This window comes from Thamnophis sirtalis, unplaced genomic scaffold (genome assembly GCF_051295495.1).
Source record: "Thamnophis sirtalis isolate CommonGarterSnake01/CBP01778 unplaced genomic scaffold, rThaSir2_p1.2 scaffold_3, whole genome shotgun sequence".
Classification (NCBI taxonomy): domain Eukaryota; kingdom Metazoa; phylum Chordata; class Lepidosauria; order Squamata; family Natricidae; genus Thamnophis; species Thamnophis sirtalis.
This window is the reverse complement of record NW_028261383.1, coordinates 14,860,299-14,879,912: the sequence shown is the minus strand read 5'-3', so window position 1 is coordinate 14,879,912 and position 19,614 is coordinate 14,860,299. Positions and strand designations below refer to the sequence as shown.

Genomic DNA, 19,614 nt, shown 5'->3' with positions numbered 1-19,614 from the left:
CTTCACATGAAGGATTCAGACGGGGGAGGGGGGAAACCCTTATAAATGTGTGGACTGCAGGGAGAGCTTCAGTGAAACAGGCGGCTTCCTTCCCATGCAAACATCCACTCTAGTGGGATTTCCTAGACTGGACTTATCTGATTCTGTTTATGTACACCTTGTCTTTTTGGTATGAACAAAAAATAATAATTATCTGAGTCAGGAATCCTGGCTGCCTTAAGCCTGATTTTTGCTAAAACCTGAAACCTACACCCACAAGAGAGAAGGAATTTACTGGGGAAGATTTCTAACAAAAGGGGTAGCCAGTTTATATAAGATGAGTTGGCTTTGGATAGGCTTTTGCCATGTTAATGTGTAAACATTGTTGCACTCCCCCCAAAAAAACCCAATGATTTAGTTTATGCTTTGTGTTTATGATGTTCCCAGTCCCAGATGTTTTGACACCAACATATAGAATTCAAGTAATCCTCAGTTTATGACCGCAATTGGGATCAGAATTTCCATTGCTAAGCAAGGCAGTTGTTAAATGAGTTGTGCCCAATTTTGCAACTTTTTTTTGCCACGATTGTTAATCAAGTCACTCCAGTTGTTGAGTGAAATGTGGTTTTTAAGTGAATCCGGCTTCCCCCATTGACTTTGCTTGCTGGAACGGATGACCCCGAGATACTGTAGCTGCCGTGGTTATTTGTGGGTTGCCAAGTGCCCAGAGTTTGATTCTGTGGCTGTGGGGATGCTGATGACTCTAAATAGGAGGATCGGTGTTGTAAACCACTTTTTTCAGTGCCCTTATAACTTTAAACCATTGTCGAACAAATGATTATACGTTGAGGACTATCTGTATAGGAAATGAGCAGGGTGAACTTAACATTCTAATGCAGAAGGGCAAATAGGGAGGGATGGAGGAATGGAGGGAAAGAAAGAAAAAGAAACGTAAGAAAGAAAGAACGTAAAGGGAGGGAGGAATGGAAAGAAGGAAAGAAAAGAGGGAGGAATGGAAGGAAAGAAAAGGGAGGGAGGAATGGAAAGAAAGAAGAAAAGGAAGGGGGAATGGAAAGAAAGAAAAGAAAAGGGAGGGAGAAATGGAAAGAAAGAAAGAAGGAAGGAAGAAAAGGGAGGGGGGAATGAAAAGAAAGAAAGAAGAAAAAGGGGAGAATGGAAAGAAAGAAAAGAAAAGGGAGGGAGGAATGGAAAGAAAGAAAGAAGGAAGGAAGAAAAGGGAGGGGGGAATGAAAAGAAAGAAAGAAGAAAAGGGAGGGAGGAATGGAAAGAAGGAAAGAAAGAAAAGGGAGGGAGGAATGAAAAAGAAAGAAAAAAGGAGGGAGGAATGGAAAGAGAAAGAAGAACATGGAGGGAGGAATGGAAAGAAGGAAAGAAAAGGAAAGGGAGGAATGGAAAGAAAGAAATAAAAGGGAGGAATGGAAAGAAGAAAAGAAAGAAGAAAAGGAAGGGGGAATGGAAAGAAAAGAAAAGGGAGGGAGGAATGGAAAGAAAGAAGGAAGGAAGGAAGAAAAGGGAGGGGGGAATGAAAAGAAAGAAAGAAAAGGGAAGGAGGAATGGAAAGAAGGAAAGAAAGAAAGAAGAAAAGGGAGGGAGGAATGAAAAAGAAAGAAAAAAGGAGGGAGGAATGGAAAGAAAGAAAGAAAGAAGAAAATGGAGAGAGGAATGGAAAGAAGGAAAGAAAAGGAAAGGGAGGAATGGAAAGAAAGAAAGAAAATGGAGGGAGGAATGGAAAGAAAGAAAGAAAAGGGAGGAATGGAAGGAAGGAAAAAGAAAAAAAATGGGTGGGGGGAACGGAATGTAAAAAAACTAAACTTAATAAAGTGGGACTCGTGTAAAGCAGGAGCTGCTGCTGGAGGAAGGCAGGGAGGTCGGTTTATCCTGGAAAATCCCCGTGGCACGACAAAACCGCGCTACGCAAAATAGCGGAGATTAAATCGCGTCACTAAAGTCGCGACGTCATCATCGCGCGTCATCACCGCGGGGACAACAGCGCGGTGACAGAAGGGCGTTCTACATGCTTCGTTCTTTGCCTCCAAAGGTAGCCCTCCTCCTCCAGCTGACAGCGGCAGCGGGCACGGGGCAAAGCGGGCTGCCCAGCAGCAGCAGCCCGCGGGAAGGGTCCAGCACAGCCGCGGGGGGCATCAGGAAGCGGAGGAGGACGTGGCAGCGGCGGCGGCTGAGGCTCTCCCGGGGCCGGCGAAGCGGCCTTACCCGGCAGAGGCAGGCTGCCCTCTTCTTCCTCAACAACATCTCCTTGGATGGGCGGCCGCCGCCACCGGGCAAGCCCGCTTCGCCGGCCCCGGGAGAGCCTCAGCCGCAGCCGCCGCCGCCCGCCCTGCCTCTTCCTCCGGGGGAGGCGCCGCCGGCGCAGGCCGCCCGTCCAAGGAGATGTTGTTGAGGAAGAAGAGGGCAGCCTGCCTCTGCCGGGCAAGCCCGCTTCGCCGGCCCGGGAGAGCCTCAGCCGCCGCCGCTGCCACGTCCTCCTCCGCTTCCTGATGCCCCCCGCGGCTGTGCTGGACCCTTCCCGCGGGCTGCTGCTGCTGGGCAGCCCGCTTTGCCCCGTGCCCGCTGCCGCTGTCAGCTGGAGGAGGAGGGCTACCTTTGGAGGCAAAGAACGAAGCATGTAGAACGCCCTTCTGTCACCGCGCTGTTGTCGCGGCGGTAGGGTCGTTTTTTTATTAGCGCTTCGGACGCCGCGGATTTGCCTCCGCACTTATGTCGGCGCGGATAAGGGCATCGCGGTTTTGTGGTGGAACCGAAAATCCCAGCCTGGCTTCTCCCCAACCAAGATTGGCAGGTTAATCCCTGTGCTTTAATTATGCTCAATTTGTAATAATGAAAACACATCCTGCATATCAGATATTTACGTTACGATTCATAACAGGAGGAAAATCGCAGTTATGAAGCAGCATTATTGGGGGTCACCACCACAAGAGGAACTGGGGCATTGGGGAGGGTGAGAACCACTGCTCTGGATCGACCATCCTGGCTACTTTGGGTCCGAAGCCAGAATTGCTTCGGGAGGCGGGGGGGGGCCAGATCCGGGGGGGGGGGGAAGGGGTGGCTCGGTAGCCCCCTTGCACTGGTTCCCCTCAAGCCCCTTTTGAAGGGCAGAATGCCAGCAGGCATGGCCCCCTCTGAGCACTTGTGGGGAGCAGTTGGGGGGGGGCACCCGAGACTCCCCCTACATTCCCCCAGCCATTTCAGCCATTTCTCTCCTTCACAACTGATGTGTCTGCCACATTTTGGCACCCGATGCCCAGCTCCCTCCCTCCCTCTCTCTGGGGGAACTCAAGGACTGTTTTCTTCAATGTGCTTTGACTGAGGGAGAAGGGACTCCATCTAATCAAGTGGTCAGGAAGGGCCCCTTCAGCCCCTTCCGGTGGCCCAGAGGAAGAAAGGGGCTGCCCCACCTGGAGGCTCAGCCATGGGGCAGAGGAGGACAGTCCCTGAGCTGCCCTGATGAAGAATGGAGGCTTGTTGCCTGATGGATCCTGGCCAGTTCCTCAGTTCCGCTTCGGAGGAGCCCAACGCTTCAGGCTGGAGAAGCGAAACCGGAGCGACTCTGAGGCTGTTGGGGGTTGGAGGAAGAAGTGCTGCTGCTGTGTGTGTGTGTGTGTGTGTGTGTGTGTGTGTGTGTGTGTGTGTGTTGGGGGAGGGGGAAGCATGAAAAGAGCCTAGAAGTTCTGCTTTGATCAGGAGAGCGATGGGCCTCCCACCAGAGTCTGCCTGGGTCTGGGGCCAATTTTGTGTGACTGGGTGTGGCCAAGCACACAATTGTGGAACAGGTTCGGACTCTGGGCTGCAGGGGGGACCAAGTTCTGGCCTGCTGAGGCCGGTGGGGGGCAGGGTGGAGTTTGACCCCTCCAGCCCCACCCCCCAATCCCTGGAAAGGATTCAGGCTGTCTCAGGATACGAGCCCTGTGGGATGTCTGCCTGCTGCAGCTGGGAGAGGGTTGGGGCTCTGAGCCTGGCCTGATCAGGTATCACCAACATTAGCTGATATTTTATCATCAGCCCTCAACATCTGGCAGCTGCCCAGCCTCCGATGACCTCACCTAGGTGAGAGAGATCATCCTGGTTAGCCTGAGGATGGGAGACCACCAGGAAGCACCTGGGCTACTGTAGAGGCTGAAACCCCTCCAACACAAACAGGGTGAAGCTTCAGCCCTTCCTCGAACTCACCTCCCTCAAAAGATCCACTTCCCATTCCTCTTTTAGCCTGGCCTCATCTCCCTGGAACTCTGCCCCTCCCCCCTTCCTGCTGTTTGGAAGACCTCTTGGGAACCCAATTCCCCTTGTCCAGAGGGAGGGGGCAGGGTTAGAATGGAGCAGAAACCTTAAAGGGGGGCAGTGAAGGGGGGTCTCACCTTCCTTGGTCCTTGCCCCCACCTCTAAATACAGTAGCCTTTAAATCTTTCCCACCTTCCTGAGGCTCAAGTAAAGCTCGAGTAGAAATGAATAAAGTAACAACTAGCAGCCAACAGGGATTTGTTAAAAACAGATCCTCCCTAACCAATCTTATTTCATTCTCCAACATAGGGACTAAATCAGGAGACCAGAGAAATCCGGTGGACATTTTATCCTTAGACTTCAGGAAGGCATTTGACAAAGTAGACCACAACCTGCTTCTTGGTTAGCTAGGAAAAAGGGGGATGGAAGCATCACCCCCAGAGGGACTCCTAACTGGTTGAAAAAACCGTACCCAATGAGGAGCCCTTAATGGGTCTGCATCTACCTGGAGGGAAGTGAGCAGTGGGGCACCCCAAGGTTCCCTCTGAGGCCCAGGACTCCCCAAGATCTTCGTAAACCACTTAGAGGAAGGGATGGGAGGGAAACTCTCCAAATGTGCAGATGACACTCAGCAGGCAGGAATAGCCAACACCCCAGAGAAAGAGCTCAGAATCCAGAAGGATCTTGGGAGACTTGAACACAGGGCCCCATGGAACAAAATGAAATTCAAGGGAGAGAAAAGGAAAGTCCCACACTTAGGTTAAGAAAAGACGCCAACTGTGCAGGTAAAGACTAGGTGGAACTTGGCTCAGTGCCAGGAACTGTGAGAGTCTCTTGGGATCCTACTGGACAATCCCTTAAATAGGAGCCAGCCGTGTGTCACAGCAGCCGAAAAAGCCAATGCAATCCTAGGCTGCCTCAACAGAGAAATGAAATCAAGATCACGTGGAGGATTGATCCCATTTTACAAAGCCTTAGTAGGGCCACACTGGGAATCCTGCACCCAGTTCTGGTCGCCACGATGTAGAAAAAATGCGGAGACTCTAGAAAGAGAGCAGAGAAGAGCAGCAAAGAGGATGAGGGAGGACTGGAGGCTAAAACAGAGGAAGAACGGTTGCAGGAACTGGGCATGGCTAGTCTAGTGAAGAGAAGGACCAGGGGAGACATGCTGGCAGTCTTCCAACATCTCAGGGGCTGCCCCAAAGAAGAGGGAGTCAAGGTGTTCTCCAAAGCACCTGAGGGTAGAACAAGAAGCAATGGGTGGAAACTAATCAAGGAGAGAAGCAACTTAGAATTAAAGAGAAATTTCCTGACAGTTAGAAGAATTAATCAGTGGAACAATTTGCCTCCAGCAGTTGTGAATTCTCCAACACTGGAAGTTTTTAAAAAGATGTTGGATAACCATTTGTCTGAAGTGGTGTAGGGTTTCCTACCTAGGCAGGGGGGGTGGACTAGAAGACCTCCAAGGTCCCTTCCAACTCTGTTATTCTATTCTATTCTAAGGAGGGGGCTGGGAGGGACCCACAGATGCTGGGGAGCAGAGGGGGGGGGAGAAAGGAGCTGAGACCCCCCCAAGAGAGACTTTGGGAAAGGGGTTGGAGGGCAAGAGAAGTGGGAGCTTCAAGGCCCAAATCCCTTTGGAGCCCCCAAAAGAGGAAAAAGAATTTTGGCAGCTTCATAAAATTCACTTTTTCCTCTGAATATCAAACTTGAGGCTTTGGAAGTTAAGCAAGAGGGGAGCTTGGAGCCCTTTTGGGGAGCCCCTTAATTTGGGGAGGGGACCAAGGACCCCCACCCCATAATCCCCGGTTCCTCAATCAGGACCTGGAGGGCGGGGGGGGGAGGGGAGGCTTTGAGAGAAGGGCCTCGGGAATTAACTCCCCCAAACTCTCCCTTTTGTGAAGGGGGAGGGAGACCCTCCCTTTGAGGTGGTCTTAGAATATTCTGGGGAGGAAAAAGGGGTCTCGGGCTGAATAACCAACTCGAGTTTCTTCTCTGCGCCGAACTAAGTCTTCTATCGGGTGAAGTCGAGGGAGGCTCTGCCCGGAGACCGATGACGCTCAAGAATGGAGAATTCCCATTGGTCCTCCTGCTCCTTCTGGACACTCCCAAGGCCGAAGTCCGAGGAAAACTCCTCCTCCCCCCAATCCAGACCCTCCGATTCCGCCTCTGGGGCTGGAGGCATCGGCGTCTTTCTCCTCTGTCTTTGGGGGCGTTTGTGAGGCGGCATCCATGGCTTTTGCTGGGCTCCCCCTGATGCTGCTGGTGGGGGCGCTGGCCCGGATCCCCGGAAGCGAAGGGGGGAAGGAGACCCCCGGTAAGGAGGGGGCTGGGCGGGGGAGGAGGGGGTTGGGGTGGGGAGGACGTTGCGAAAGACCCCCGGAGGGGGAAGGAAACTGCTGGGTCTCCAGAGCCTCCAACACCCTCGATCTCTGCGTGGTCTCCTCCTCCTTCCTCCCCAATTCCCCCCCCTCACAGGAGAACGGAGGGGGACCCCACCCCTTTCCCCGATGGTAGCCGAGGTGGGGGTCGCAGCCAGGCCCCTCCCTCGGTAGTCCTCCCCCAGTGCCTGGGTGGGAGTGGGCTGCCTGGAAGGAGGAAGGGAAGGAAAAGCGAAAGCGAAAGAGGGAAAGTGAGGCATTTTCAGCCCTGAATCCCCAGAAGGAAAAAGATCCATTTGAGCAAAAGGATTTTGGCTTCTTCAGAAACTTCACTTTTTCTTCTGAATCTCAAATTTCAGGCTTTGGAGGACAGGCAAGAGGGGAGCTTCCGTCCCTTCTGGGGGAGCCCCTGAATTTGGGGAGGAGAACAAGGACCCCCCACCCCCCATAATCCCCCATGGCTCCATAGGGACCTGGAGGGGGAGAGAGAAGTGAGAGAAGGGGATTTGGGGGCTCTGAGTCGCTCCTCTCAATTGTCTCTCAAAAACTCCCCTTTGTGAAGGGGGCTGGAGACCCTCCCTTTGAGAGGCTCTTGGGGGAGGAGCAAGGGGTCTTTTGGGGGGAGGGGGATAGGAAACAGGCGTGATCCCCGAGGATCCCCCCCAAGGGAGGGGGTTGGGTAGAAGATTAAGGGGAAAGAGGGAAAGTTGGGGCGACCCAGGGAAGGTGGGAGTTGTAGGGCTGGGAGACCCCAGGAGTCTCAGTCTAGATGTCCTCATTGTGCCCCCTCCCCATGTTCCCCTCCCCCCAGAGGGAGAGAGGGTGGGAGATATGGATATTACCTCCCCTCCAGCCCTCCCCCCATCATTCCTCCCCCTTTAGATCCAACGTTCCCTGCTCGACCAGCTGAGCTTCTGCCTGCCTTTCCCCCCCCCTGGGAGGATGGGGGGGGGTCCACCAGGAGGCCCCTCCCACCCCTCCTCTCCCCTCCTTCTTTCCTGCCCCCCCCAAGACCCCTCCCGCCCAGGAAATCTGCTCCCCTCTGGGACTGAGAGAGTCCCCTTCCCTCCTCCAGGGGGCGTCTTAACGCCTGTATTTTCCGGAAGGTGCCCCGCCATCCTCCCTTCCCGAGTGGATCCCCCCTTTGCTAGTGGCTGGGAACGATGGGCCCTGGAGTCCCTCCTGACAGCCTTCCTCCTCCTCCCCCTCCCAGCCCATTTCCTGGCTCAGTATAAGATCGAGTGCCGCTTCCTCAACGCGACGCAGCGGGTGAGATACTTGGAGAGGTTCTTCTATGACCGGCAGGAGTTCGTCCGCTTCGACAGCGACCTCGGGAAGTACGTGGCCCTCGTGGATTTTGTGAAGGCGGATGTGGACAGGTTGAACAGCGATAAGCAGCGCCTGCAGATCGCGAAGGACTCTGTGGATCGCTTCTGCCGGCACAACTACGAGGCTCTCCAAGGTGGCCCTGTGGTTGGCCGGAAAGGTGAGTCCGAGGGGAGGGGGGAGTTTGGGGGGAGGGGGGAATTTGGGGGGAGGGGGAGTTTGGGGGAGGGGATGCAGGGACCCCCCCTTTTCCTTCCCTTCCCTTGGCGGAGACTCTCCCGGGTGAAGTTTCATTCTTGAGTTCTTCTCCTCCTCCCTCCAATCCTCCCTCTGAGCCTCATTCCCACAACTCCCCCTTTTCCTCCCAAATCTTCCCCTGCCCGGAATCTGGGATCCCCTGGATGCCCCTCCCAAGAGATCAAACCTCTTCATCCGCCAACTTTTGGAGCTCAGGAAATAAGTAGGTAAGTAAGCAAAATAAATAAATACATGAAATTAAATCAACAAATTAAAATTGAATGAATAAATGAAAAATTAAAACTTAATAAAATAAACAAATAAAATATATACACAAATAATAAAAAATACATAAATAATAAAATACATAAATAATAAAATAAATACATAATAAAAAATAAATACATAGTAAAATATATTCATAAATAATACAACATACAAATAATAAACTAAATAAACTAATAAACTGGCTAAATGAAATAAATTAATAAACTAAACAATGAAATATAAATCCATCCATCCAGATAGAATTTATAATCATGAATCCAACCGGAATCAAACCGGAATCCTGGTCTGGCGTTTCCTCTGCCTTGAGCAGAAGCTGATTCAGAGGCTGAGAAATTCCATTCAGCTGATTTTGGGGGTCCGGGAGAAAAGCCCCCCTTGAAGCCCCCTTTTTGCCCACAGACTCAGCTTCCCCTGCAGCCCCATCGCTTCCGTCTTCCTTCCTGGGGAGGCTCCTGATTTGGGGGAGGGGAGAGTCCTAAACCCCCCACAAACCTTAAGACTGAATTTGGGGTCCCTGGATTGTTTGAGCGTCTCTTCCACATTCTTTGCAAACTGCCCAGATTTGTTTTCCTAATTTACATTCTCAGCGTAATAATAATGATAATTGTCCTTATTTCTATCGACTGTTGGGGGTTTCAGAGGCCAAACATGGTGGAAATGAAGGATTCCGGCTGCCCTTGTTGCCATCCGGCCTTTCCAGGGGAATTTTCCTCCTTTGATGGGAAGTGGGAAAAGGGAAGAATATCCTGAGTCTGAGCTTCCCATTGGGAGCCCAGGAGCTTCTCCAGAAATCATCTCTGACCACAGAGTGAAATCAGAGGTTTCTCCCCCATCAGAGGGAAAAAACCAGCCCCATCCTAAGAGAGAAAGGCCTTTGACGGGGAGATCCTGGGCTTTTCCTCCTTCCCTCAATGATTCCATATTTCAGGGGAACCGAAAGAGATTTTGTTCTCCACAGATTCCGTCTCATTCTCACTCCTCAATTCTTCCCAGCAAAGCGAGGAGGAGGATCACATCCATGTAAGAGGATATCAGAATTAGGAAATGAATGGATAATATTCTCTCCTAATATTTGAGAGATAGTTTGAAATCATCCGGCGCATCCGGCGACTTCAGCTAGTGCAGAACGCAGCCGCGCGAGTGATTGCGGGTGCACCTCGATTCACCCGCATAACACCTATCCTCCGCGAGCTGCGCTGGCTGCCTGTCGATCTCCGGATGCGCTTCAAGGTGCTATTAATCACCCATAAAGCCCTACATGGCAGTGGATCTGGATACTTGAGAGACCGCCTTCTGCCAATTACATCCCTGCGACCAATAAGATCCCATAGATTAGGCCTCCTCCGTATCCCATCGGCCAGCCAGTGTCGGCTGGCAACCACAAGGAGGAGGGCCTTCTCAGCAGTAGCCCCGGCCCTTTGGAACGAGCTCCCCGTGGAGATTCGTACCCTCTCCACCGTCCAAGCCTTCCGCATAGCCTTGAAGAACTGGCTCGCCCGTCAGGCCTGGGGATAAGGATAGTTACCCCTCCCGAATGATGAATGTATGTTGCCTACCATTTTATTATATGTTTCTATCTTGATGTTTGTATTCCCCCCCTCCCAGTTTTATGTGAGCCGCCCTGAGTCCCCTCAGGGAAAAGGGCGGCCTACAAATTCTAATAAAACTCTAAAAAAAAAAACCTCTAAACTCTAAATAGTTTTTACCACCAAAGAAAATGTTTTCCTGGAGATAATAATCCCCTGATTGATAATATTCAACATTTAATTATTTCTTACTATCAATTCAACATTCCTGTCATCTGGCACATTTGAAACAATTCTCAACCAGCAATATTTATCATGGAAAATTCCTCACTTCTACCAATTTATCTAATGATTTTTTTATTACTCCTGAAAGTGCCTTTGTTCCGTTTCTTTTCATAAATATTCCGTGCATTTAGAGCAAATTGTTGTTCCGGCTGCAGTTCAGGAGACCTGAAATCACTGGATGTTTCTTGAGTCTCTTTGGGGGAATTTTCTCTTCCTTTTTCTTTGACTTCTGAGCTGACTTTTCTCTCCGGAGAGATCCGGGCATCTCCTTCCCCCGAGGGGCCAAAGCTTTTCTCTGGCCACCAAGAGAGGCTCTCAACAAAGACAAGTAGAGAATTAGGAGGATGGAAGAAGAAATTCAACTATTGTCAGTAAATATTAACGGTTTAAATTCGCCAACAAAAAGAATGCATATCTGGGCAAAATTAACAAAACAAAAAGCAGATATAATAGGCTGACAGGAAATACAGATTAAAAAACAAGATATAAAATACCTGGAATGTCCTAAATTAGGGAAATTATATGCAGCATCAGCAGCAGAAAAGAGAGAAGGGATAGCGATATATGTTAAGGATGGGGTAAAGAGAAATTTAATTTATGCAGACTCAAAGGGAAGAATATTAATGATAGAGATATGGATAAATCAAAAATCAATACTACTGGTAGCAATATACGCCCCAAACGAAAATCAAAAGGACTTTTATAAAAAATTACATTAAAAAATTAGAGAAATTGGAGTGAGGAATATCTGCATAATAAGAGATTATAATGCCATAGTACACACTAAAAAGATTACATAAGTGACAAAAAAACTAAAAATAAACAAAAAAGTATTACCAACAACCTGTTTTGAGATGATGGAGGAATTAAACTTGATAGATATTTGGAAAAAAATGGAACCAGAAAAAAGAACAATTTACTTTTTATTCCAACCCACACCAATCTTGGTCACGGATTGACATGGCATGGATGAATGGAGAAATTGGGGCAGAAATACGTACAATTGAAATATCACCAAATACTTGGGCAGATCACAACCCCATTAAAATAATCTGGAAAGGGGGGAAAAAAGACTAGGCGAAGATAAATGTTAAATCTGCAAATATTAGAAGAAAAAGAATTTATTCAAAAATGTAGAAACAAATTGGAGTTATTCCTTAAGGAAAACACAAAAGAACAGACATCTATAAAAAAGTTATGGGACACCATGAAAGCTTATTCCCGTGGAATTGTTATAGCGTATTCAGCAAAAAGAAATAAAGAAAAATGGGCACAACAGAAGATATTAGAGGAGGAAATCAGAAATTTAGAAATAAAATTACAAAATAAGCCACAAAGTGACAAAATTAGAAATGATTGGATGTTAACAAAACATAAATTAAATATATTAGACCAGGGAGAAATGGTAAAGGGCCTAAAACTAACAAAAGAAAACTTCTTTGAGCGAGCAAATAAACCGGGGAGGTGGCTGTCATATAGATTGAGGAAAGAAAGAGAAAAAGAAAGATTAATATATCAACTTCAAGAGGAAACTGGTGAACTACAACATACAATGGAAGAGAAGAAAAAGATTGCATACAAGTACTTTGAGAATCTGTATAAAGGGGAATAAGTAGATGGAAAGCAAAGAAAAGAATATTTAAATGGAGAAGAAACCCCGACAATAGCAGAAGATATGAAAGAAATGTTGTCAAAAAAACAAAAACAAAACTAGAATTGAAACAGGCGATTCAGAAACAGAAAAATAATAAAACTCCAGGCCCAGATGGATTCCCAGCAGAATGGGACAAAATAACAGATGAATTGAACGAATCGATAGAACCTTTGATGCTGGAGATGTATAATGAAGCACTGATGAAAGCAAAAATACCAGACTCATGGAAGGAAGCACATATTACATTAATATTTAAAGAATATTTAAATATTCGCAACAATAATAGCGGAGAGATTGAAAAAACTATTAAATGGCTATATACATCCAGACCAAAATGGATTTCTCCCAACAAGACAAATCAGGAATAACACTAGAATAATAGCAAATATTTTAGGGTACTATGAGGCGCATCCAGAGAAACAAGTGGCATTCGTCTTTCTGGATGCACAGAAGGCATTTGACAATTTAAATTGGGAATTCATGATACAACAAATTAAGAATATGAAATTAGGGGACCAATTTGAAAGATTAATAGAAACAATATACTCCACCCAAAGGGCAAATATATTACTAAATGGGGAAAGTACAGAGACCTTTAAAATAATGAAAGGAGTAAGGCAGGGATGCCCACTATCACCTCTGCTTTTCATCCTGATGCTTGAAAGTCTTTCAATAAGAATTAGACAAAATTCGGAGATAAGAGGAACTAAAATTTAAAAAGAGGAGTATAAAATCCAGGCCTTTGCAGACGATTTGGTATTCATTATAGAAGACCCACTAGAAACAGGAAACAGCTTAATGCGAGAACTAGGAAAATGTGGAGATGTAGCAGGGTTAAAGATTAATAGAGAAAAGACTAAAATGATAAACTAAAAATTTGAAGGAAGAACAAAACAAAGAATTAGAAAGAATAATAGGACTGCAAGTGACAAATAAAGTTAAATATCTTGGAATATGGCTAACTGCAAAGTGCTCAACTATAAAAGAAAATAATTATACAAAATTAGTGCAACAAATAAAAAAAGATCTAGAACTCTGGGGGAAACTACAACTAATATTATTAGGGAAAATAGCAGCGATAAAAATGAATGTACTACCCAGACTATTATACCTATTTCAAACAATCCCCATAAAATTAGGATTTTTTTTTTTTACTGAATTGAATAAGATTATATTAAAATTTATATGGCAAGGGAAGAAAGACAGGATAAAGTTGAAAGCTGTACAGGATTACAGAAGCAGAGGTGGTATGGGACTCCCGGACTGGGAGCTTTATTACAAAATAGCAGCACTAACATGGATCAGGGATTGGATAAATTAAAAAAATAAAAGAATACTAACATTAGAGGGCCACGATTTGCAAACGGGATGGCATTTTTTCCTATGGGAAGAGGGTAAAAAGAAACAAAAATACTTTCACAGAGACTATATTAGAGATGCACTGATACAGGTCTGGAATAAAATTAGAGGAAAACATTACATGAAAATACTTTCCACTATGGAAGCCATAACACATCCCAATACACGAGATCTATCGAAAATGGTTAGATGTAGTGAAATTTTAGGCAGCCAAGGGAATTTGAAAACAAATCCAGAATTAAAGGAACAGAATATAAATATAGATTGGTGGCCATATCTCCAACTACAATCAAGATACAAAACAGACGTAAAAGAATATGGAATATACACAGAATTACAACAAATAGATAAAATTTAAATTGGCCCGGAAAATAAATTCATAACGAAAAATTACAGTTATTTGTTAGAAGTAACATTAGAAGAAGAAAAAGTTAAAGGTTGAATGATAGCGTGGGCCAAAAACTTTGGTTACAACATACATCTAGTGGATTGGAAAAGAATTTGGAACACAAATTATAAACTAACACGATCAGCAGCACTTAAAGAAAATATATACAAAATGTTTTATCGTTGGCATTTATCACCAACAAGATTGGCTAAAATGTACCCAAACATGCAGCCGACCTGCTGGAAGTGTAAAAAAGTACAAGGGACCTATTATCACATATGGTGGATCTGCCCAGAAAGACAAAAATATTGGACCAAAATTTGGAAATGGGTGCAAGAAATTACAGGAGAAGAGATAAAATACAAACCCGAAATCTTTCTACTGGGAATAATCAAAGGGAAATATACAAAGAAAATTAAGTACATATTAACATTATCTGCTAACTACAGCTAGAATAGGATTTGCCCAATGCTGGAAACAAAATAATACCCCCTCGGATGAATTAGTGATAAAAAAAACTTTGGATTGTGCAGTGATGGACAAATTAACAGTGAAATTAAAAGATAAAGAAGAGTCGGAATATTATGAAATTTGGAACAATTGGTACAAATGGCTGCAAAATAGGAGCAAAATTAATTAAGCCAAAAAACAATATATATAAATATATATAGAACTGCGTATAAAGTGTGTACATATAGAAGCGAAATATTATATACATGTACAGGTATGATGACATAACAATGTTGATGTAATGCTTGTAAGGTGTTGTAGAAGGGAAAAAATAATAAGAAAATCTATCACAATAAATAAATAAATATTACGTGCATTTAGAGCAAATTGTTGTTCCGGCTGCAGTTCAGGAGACCTGAAATCACTGGATGTTTCTTGAGTCTCTTTGGGGGAATTTTCTCTTCCTTTTTCTTTGGCTTCTGAGCTGACTTTCCTCTCCGGAGAGATCCGGGCGTCTCCTTCCCACGAGGGGCCAAAGCTTTTCTCTGGCCACCAAGAGAGGCTCTCAGCCTTTCCTGAACTCCCCCCAAAATTAACTGAGCCTCGATTTCTCTGGGAAAAATCCCATCTGAGTCTTATGCTTGTTGTTCAATGAACAAAGGAGCATCTCACCAATTGCAATACTTTAACCCCAAACCTTCCAAAATTAGCATCGATTCTATGGGTGCTTGATCAGAAAGACAAATGTAACTCTGGGTCACATTTTTCACTGCACTCGGCAATAAAGTTGATATTAAAAATAAAGCTTGAATATCACCGTGTGAGGCAGACAAAATGTATTGTGTGTTCCTGCTGTTTTAAACTGAGAGGTCTCCAAATTTGGATTGAATTAAATTCCTGGATGGACAGAAGGAGAAATTGGTGTCTCGGAGGAGGGTGTGGGTGTTTAAAAATAAACAAAATGGGACTTCTGTTGGGTTTGCGGAAGAAATGATAGGCAGTGATGATCCCTGCAGCCTGGAACAGCTGATAGGTGGAATTTCGGGAGGTTTTTAAGGAGAGATTGGACAGCCTCTTGGCTGAAATGTTACAGGGTTTCCTGCCTGAGCAGGGGGTTGGACTAGAAGACCTCCAAGGCCCCTTCCGACTCTGTTATTCTGTTCTTCTGCTGTGGGATTTGCCTATTTTGACGATTCTTCCCTTTTGATGAGGTCACCTGATCCCAACCAGGAAGGATTTAGGTTTCCCCATTTTTCAGGATCCCTTTTCATCTCTTCCTGCAATTTCCTTTGGAAGATGACTCCAAACACCGTCCCAGAGGTCTTTTCTCAAAAGGCAACTGGACTTTGTTTTTCCTTCAAGACATTTGGCTTCTCACCCAAGAAGCTTCGATTTGGGCCCTCGGAACTGAAGAAACTTCTTGGATGAGAAGCAAAATGTCTTTTGGGGGAAAAAAAAGCTCCTTTGGGACAACCAAGACCAGGATTGACTGAGAATCTCCACAGAAACTCAAAACTCGGAATATTTTTAAGAGAGAAAAGGAGTCTTGAACTAACCAACTTGGTCTTCTGTTCTGGGCCCTCCTGTGTCTCTCATGTGCCTCCTTCCCCTCCTTCCCTCCAGCCAAGCCCACCGTCACCATCTCCCCCACCAAGATGGAACCCGATTCCCCCAACATCATCCTCCTCTGCACCGCGACGGGCTTTTACCCCGTGGAGATAGAGATCCAGTGGCTGAAGAATGGCCAGCCAGAGAATGAGGGCGTGGCCTATGGGGAGGAGCTACAGAACGGAGACTGGACCTACCAGGTCATGGTGATGCTGGAGACCCAGCCCCAACGGGGGGACGTCTACACTTGCAAGGTGGAACACGCCAGCCTGGAGGCCCCCATCACTGTCCAATGGGGTAAGCCCCTCCCATCCTGCTCTGGGGACCCCATCCTATCCTGAGAAGGGGGAGAGACCCTCCCTGTCTGGGGAGAGTCAGAATGGACCCTCCTCCTGGGGAAAGGTGGACCTGATCCTCCTGCTCAGGTGAGGCTCCTTCTCCTTCCCCAGAGCCCCGTACCTCCAGCTCTGCCAAGAGCAAACTCTGGACAGGGATAATGGGAGCTGTGATAGGAGTCGCCTTCTTTTCGGTGGGGCTCTTCTCCTACCTGAAGGCCAAGAAAGGTGAGTCTGGGGGATGGATGAGAGGTTGTGGGGAGGGGACCATCTAGGGGAGGCCTCTCATCAAGCTCAGCAGGTGGCCAAGAGGGTCTCCTTGAGAAATATTTTTGTCAGCTTCTCTTGTTTGAGGGGCTATTAAGGGAACATCATGCAACCTATTATGGGCTATCGAAGGGGAGGGGGACCCCCTGAGTCCTCCATCACCATGAAGGGTCCTGATTGGGTCTTTTTCTCCTTCCAGCAATTCCCATCCAACCTCCTGCAGGTGAGTTTCTCCTCTTCCTCCCTCATCTGAAGTCCTGTGGATACAGCAAAGTTATGAAATTTGGAGCAGCTTTTAGTTACAGAGATCTGAAAAAGTATTGCAATCAAAAAAGAAAGCTAAAATCTTGCCCAGAATCTTTCCATGTTTTGGGGAATTGCAAAAGGGAAGGGAAGAAGGGGGCCATTCCTTCCCATTCCTCCCTCAAGGAGGAAGGACCCCAAGGTTTACATTCCCACATGCATTTTTTTAAGCAACCCACCCATTCAATTAGGCTCACTGTGGAAGGGGGTTCCTGAGGGTATTCAGGCAGGGGGACAAATTTCACCCCTGTGGCTATTTTAAAAGGGGTGAGTCCAATGCTTCTATGCACTGTGGTGTTGAAGGCCACTTCAGCAAATGGCAGGAGATGTTCCCAGCTAAATTGCTGATAATTAACGTAGGATCTCAGGTATTGTTCTATCACTGCATTAGCTCGTGCCGCAGCTCCATTGGTGCTTGGATGGAAGGTGGAGCTAAGCCCTTGAGATGACCCTATCAACTTAATGAACTCCCTCCTAAACTTCACCATGAACTGGACTCCCCTCCCCCATCCTAGATGATCCTTCTTGGCACCCCATTCAGACTCATTTGGGTTCATTAGTTGGAACCTTGACAGGCTCCTCTTCCTGACCCCCCCCTTCTCCTTGTGAGAATTCACACAATTTCTGGCCGAGTGACCCATCGCTCCGCCTTTTCCTGCCACCCCCTTTGTAGCCCCATCTTCTCTCTTCATATGGAAGGACTTCAGGGAGGGGGAGGGGGGTGTTCTCTTAATTAATTCTCTAATTAAGTCAGGGAGAATTCCAAAATCCCCTGGAGATGAAATGGGGAGGAATCCTTCATCCATCCCAGCCTTTTCGTACCTGCAATGGGCATATTCTCCCTCTATTTATCCCTGCCTATCAACCACCCCCCTGCAGTATGGCCCTGCCTTGGAGTTGGGGGGTTAAAAGGGAAGATAAATATGATTTTTACACTAAAGGTTTCTCTTTATATTCTAATTTTCTTCCCTGTCTCTTTTTCTACAGCACTCATGAATTAATCCTTCTCTCTGATGCAAAAGGAAATTATTTCTTTAGTAGCTGATGATTCTTTGTTCTGTTTGCAACCTGTGAAAAATGGAGGCTGAAGTTCACTTCAAGTGGAGAAACAGGAAACGTTGCAATCACTTCAATCGACAAAACATTGTTACAAGCAAGAGCAAAACAGTTTCTAAAGCAGTCCAAAAAGTTTTTTAAAAGGTTTCTTAGGGCAATCGTGTGAAAGTAGAAAAAATAACCTCACCAGATGGAAGGATTTCACTTCTTCTTTTCCTTCGGGAGCTGTCTCTCACTTAGTCAGCCTGGGGCCTGCCTGTTTGCTGCTGGTTGGAAGCGCTTCCCTTGGGTTGATCTGGGACTTTGCGGTGTCCCTGAGGCCAGCAAGGTTTTGTCTTCCTAGTCATCATCTCTTCGGGATGGTTTAGGTCCTGCCAGGCCACCCAGGGGCAAAAGTGTCATCGGCGGACTCGGACTGTCGAGTCCGCATGATGTATCGTCGTGATGTTGGCTCCTCCTCTGATCTTTTTTCCTCTATTTTCTTTACTACCCTCATTTTTTTTGGCTTAAACTAAAACTTTTTTTATTTTAACAAACTTCTCCTTCTATTTGTTATAAAATCATACTAAAGATATTTAAGGAAAAGATATAAAACAATAGTTGAATCTGCCATTTGAAAGCCTGAGTCCAAAGGTTTTTTTTAAACAATGTATCCTTTGTTCATTCCTATTTGACTTCACTGACTTTGTCTGAAGGAAGGGTTGGAACTTGTTTATAAAACCTGATAAAGACTCAAGGGCACGAACAGTGTTTTGCAGGTGCTCTTGGAATATATTTTGGCAAGAGAAGGAAAAAGAAAGAAAAAGACAAGAAGCCTTCTACTTTGAAAATCTCTTCAAAAAAAATTGACAGGCTAGAGTGGCAGTAATTATCAGATTCCTCTTTTTCTTTTTCTTTACATTTCTTTTTATTTGGAAAAATGGATCAAAATTCAGATGAAGAAAACTTAATAATCCAAAACATTCTGGCTGGACTTCAAAACATTTTAGAAGGATTTGAGAGATTTGATAAGAAATGGGACAGACTGTGGGGTATCACAGCAAAAGATGATGGGGTTGGAGCCCCAGAAATTAAAGAAGAGAATGGAAATACAGAAAACAAAGAAAAGACGTTAGATGAACTCATTAATGGAGTAAATGTGAGTGAAAGCAGAAAGAAGGGAAGCTGGAAAAGTGACTTTGACAATTTGGAGCTTTATCCCGAATTCCAAGATGCAGGAGAACAAAAAAGAGCGAAAAGGATGGAGTTAAGATGACAAATCTATCCAGAAATAAGATTGATAACCAAAGTTAAGCTTACATTAATAACAATTCAAGGGCAACGAAACTACATTAGATCCTTCAAGCTACAAAGTGCGGAGAGAAGTTTTAAACTCTGAAAAGGTGTTAAAAAGAGAATTGACACCACTGCTGGCGAGATAGAAAGGACCATTTTGCTACTGGAAAGACACTGGTTGATAATGCTAGCCGATGATAAAAATTAGCTAACCTTTGATGATTAATAAGTAGGGATCTTAGTGTTTTGTACTTTCTAGACTATTTTAGATTATCATTGAATGTTTATTTGTTAACATATAATTTACTATGATATTAATAATGAAATGATAACCTTAATTAGGATAAATAACCGGGCCACAAATTGTAAATTGAGATTTGGCGAAAAGATTTATAAACCTTATAAATTTTTCTTTTTTTTTTCTTTTTTTTAAAATTATTTTTATTTTTTATTACACAGACAACAATGGGAAAGGGAGAGGATGGAAAAAGAAAAAAGAAAAAGGGGGGCGGAAGGGAAAACCCATCTTCACATATATGTCGTTTAATCACAGGTGCATCCCTACTAAGTTTATACATCCCGTATCTCTCTATTGTATATTTGATAAGCACCAAAATAAGCTAGGGTTTAAAAAACAAAAAAC

General features: G+C 45.6%; 1 protein-coding gene across 1 annotated transcript; it reads left to right on the top strand.

Annotated features, from left to right (window-relative positions):
- The first annotated feature begins 6,364 nt into the window (after positions 1-6,364).
- LOC148047264 (rano class II histocompatibility antigen, A beta chain-like) lies at positions 6,365-19,359 on the top strand. Its single transcript, XM_087711334.1, has 6 exons — positions 6,365-6,550; positions 7,828-8,100; positions 15,751-16,032; positions 16,185-16,298; positions 16,537-16,560; positions 17,628-19,359. The coding sequence occupies exons 1-6, from the start codon at positions 6,466-6,468 to the stop codon at positions 17,639-17,641; spliced, it is 792 nt and encodes a 263-aa protein (XP_087567460.1). The 5' UTR covers positions 6,365-6,465; the 3' UTR covers positions 17,642-19,359.
- The last annotated feature ends 255 nt before the right edge of the window (positions 19,360-19,614 follow it).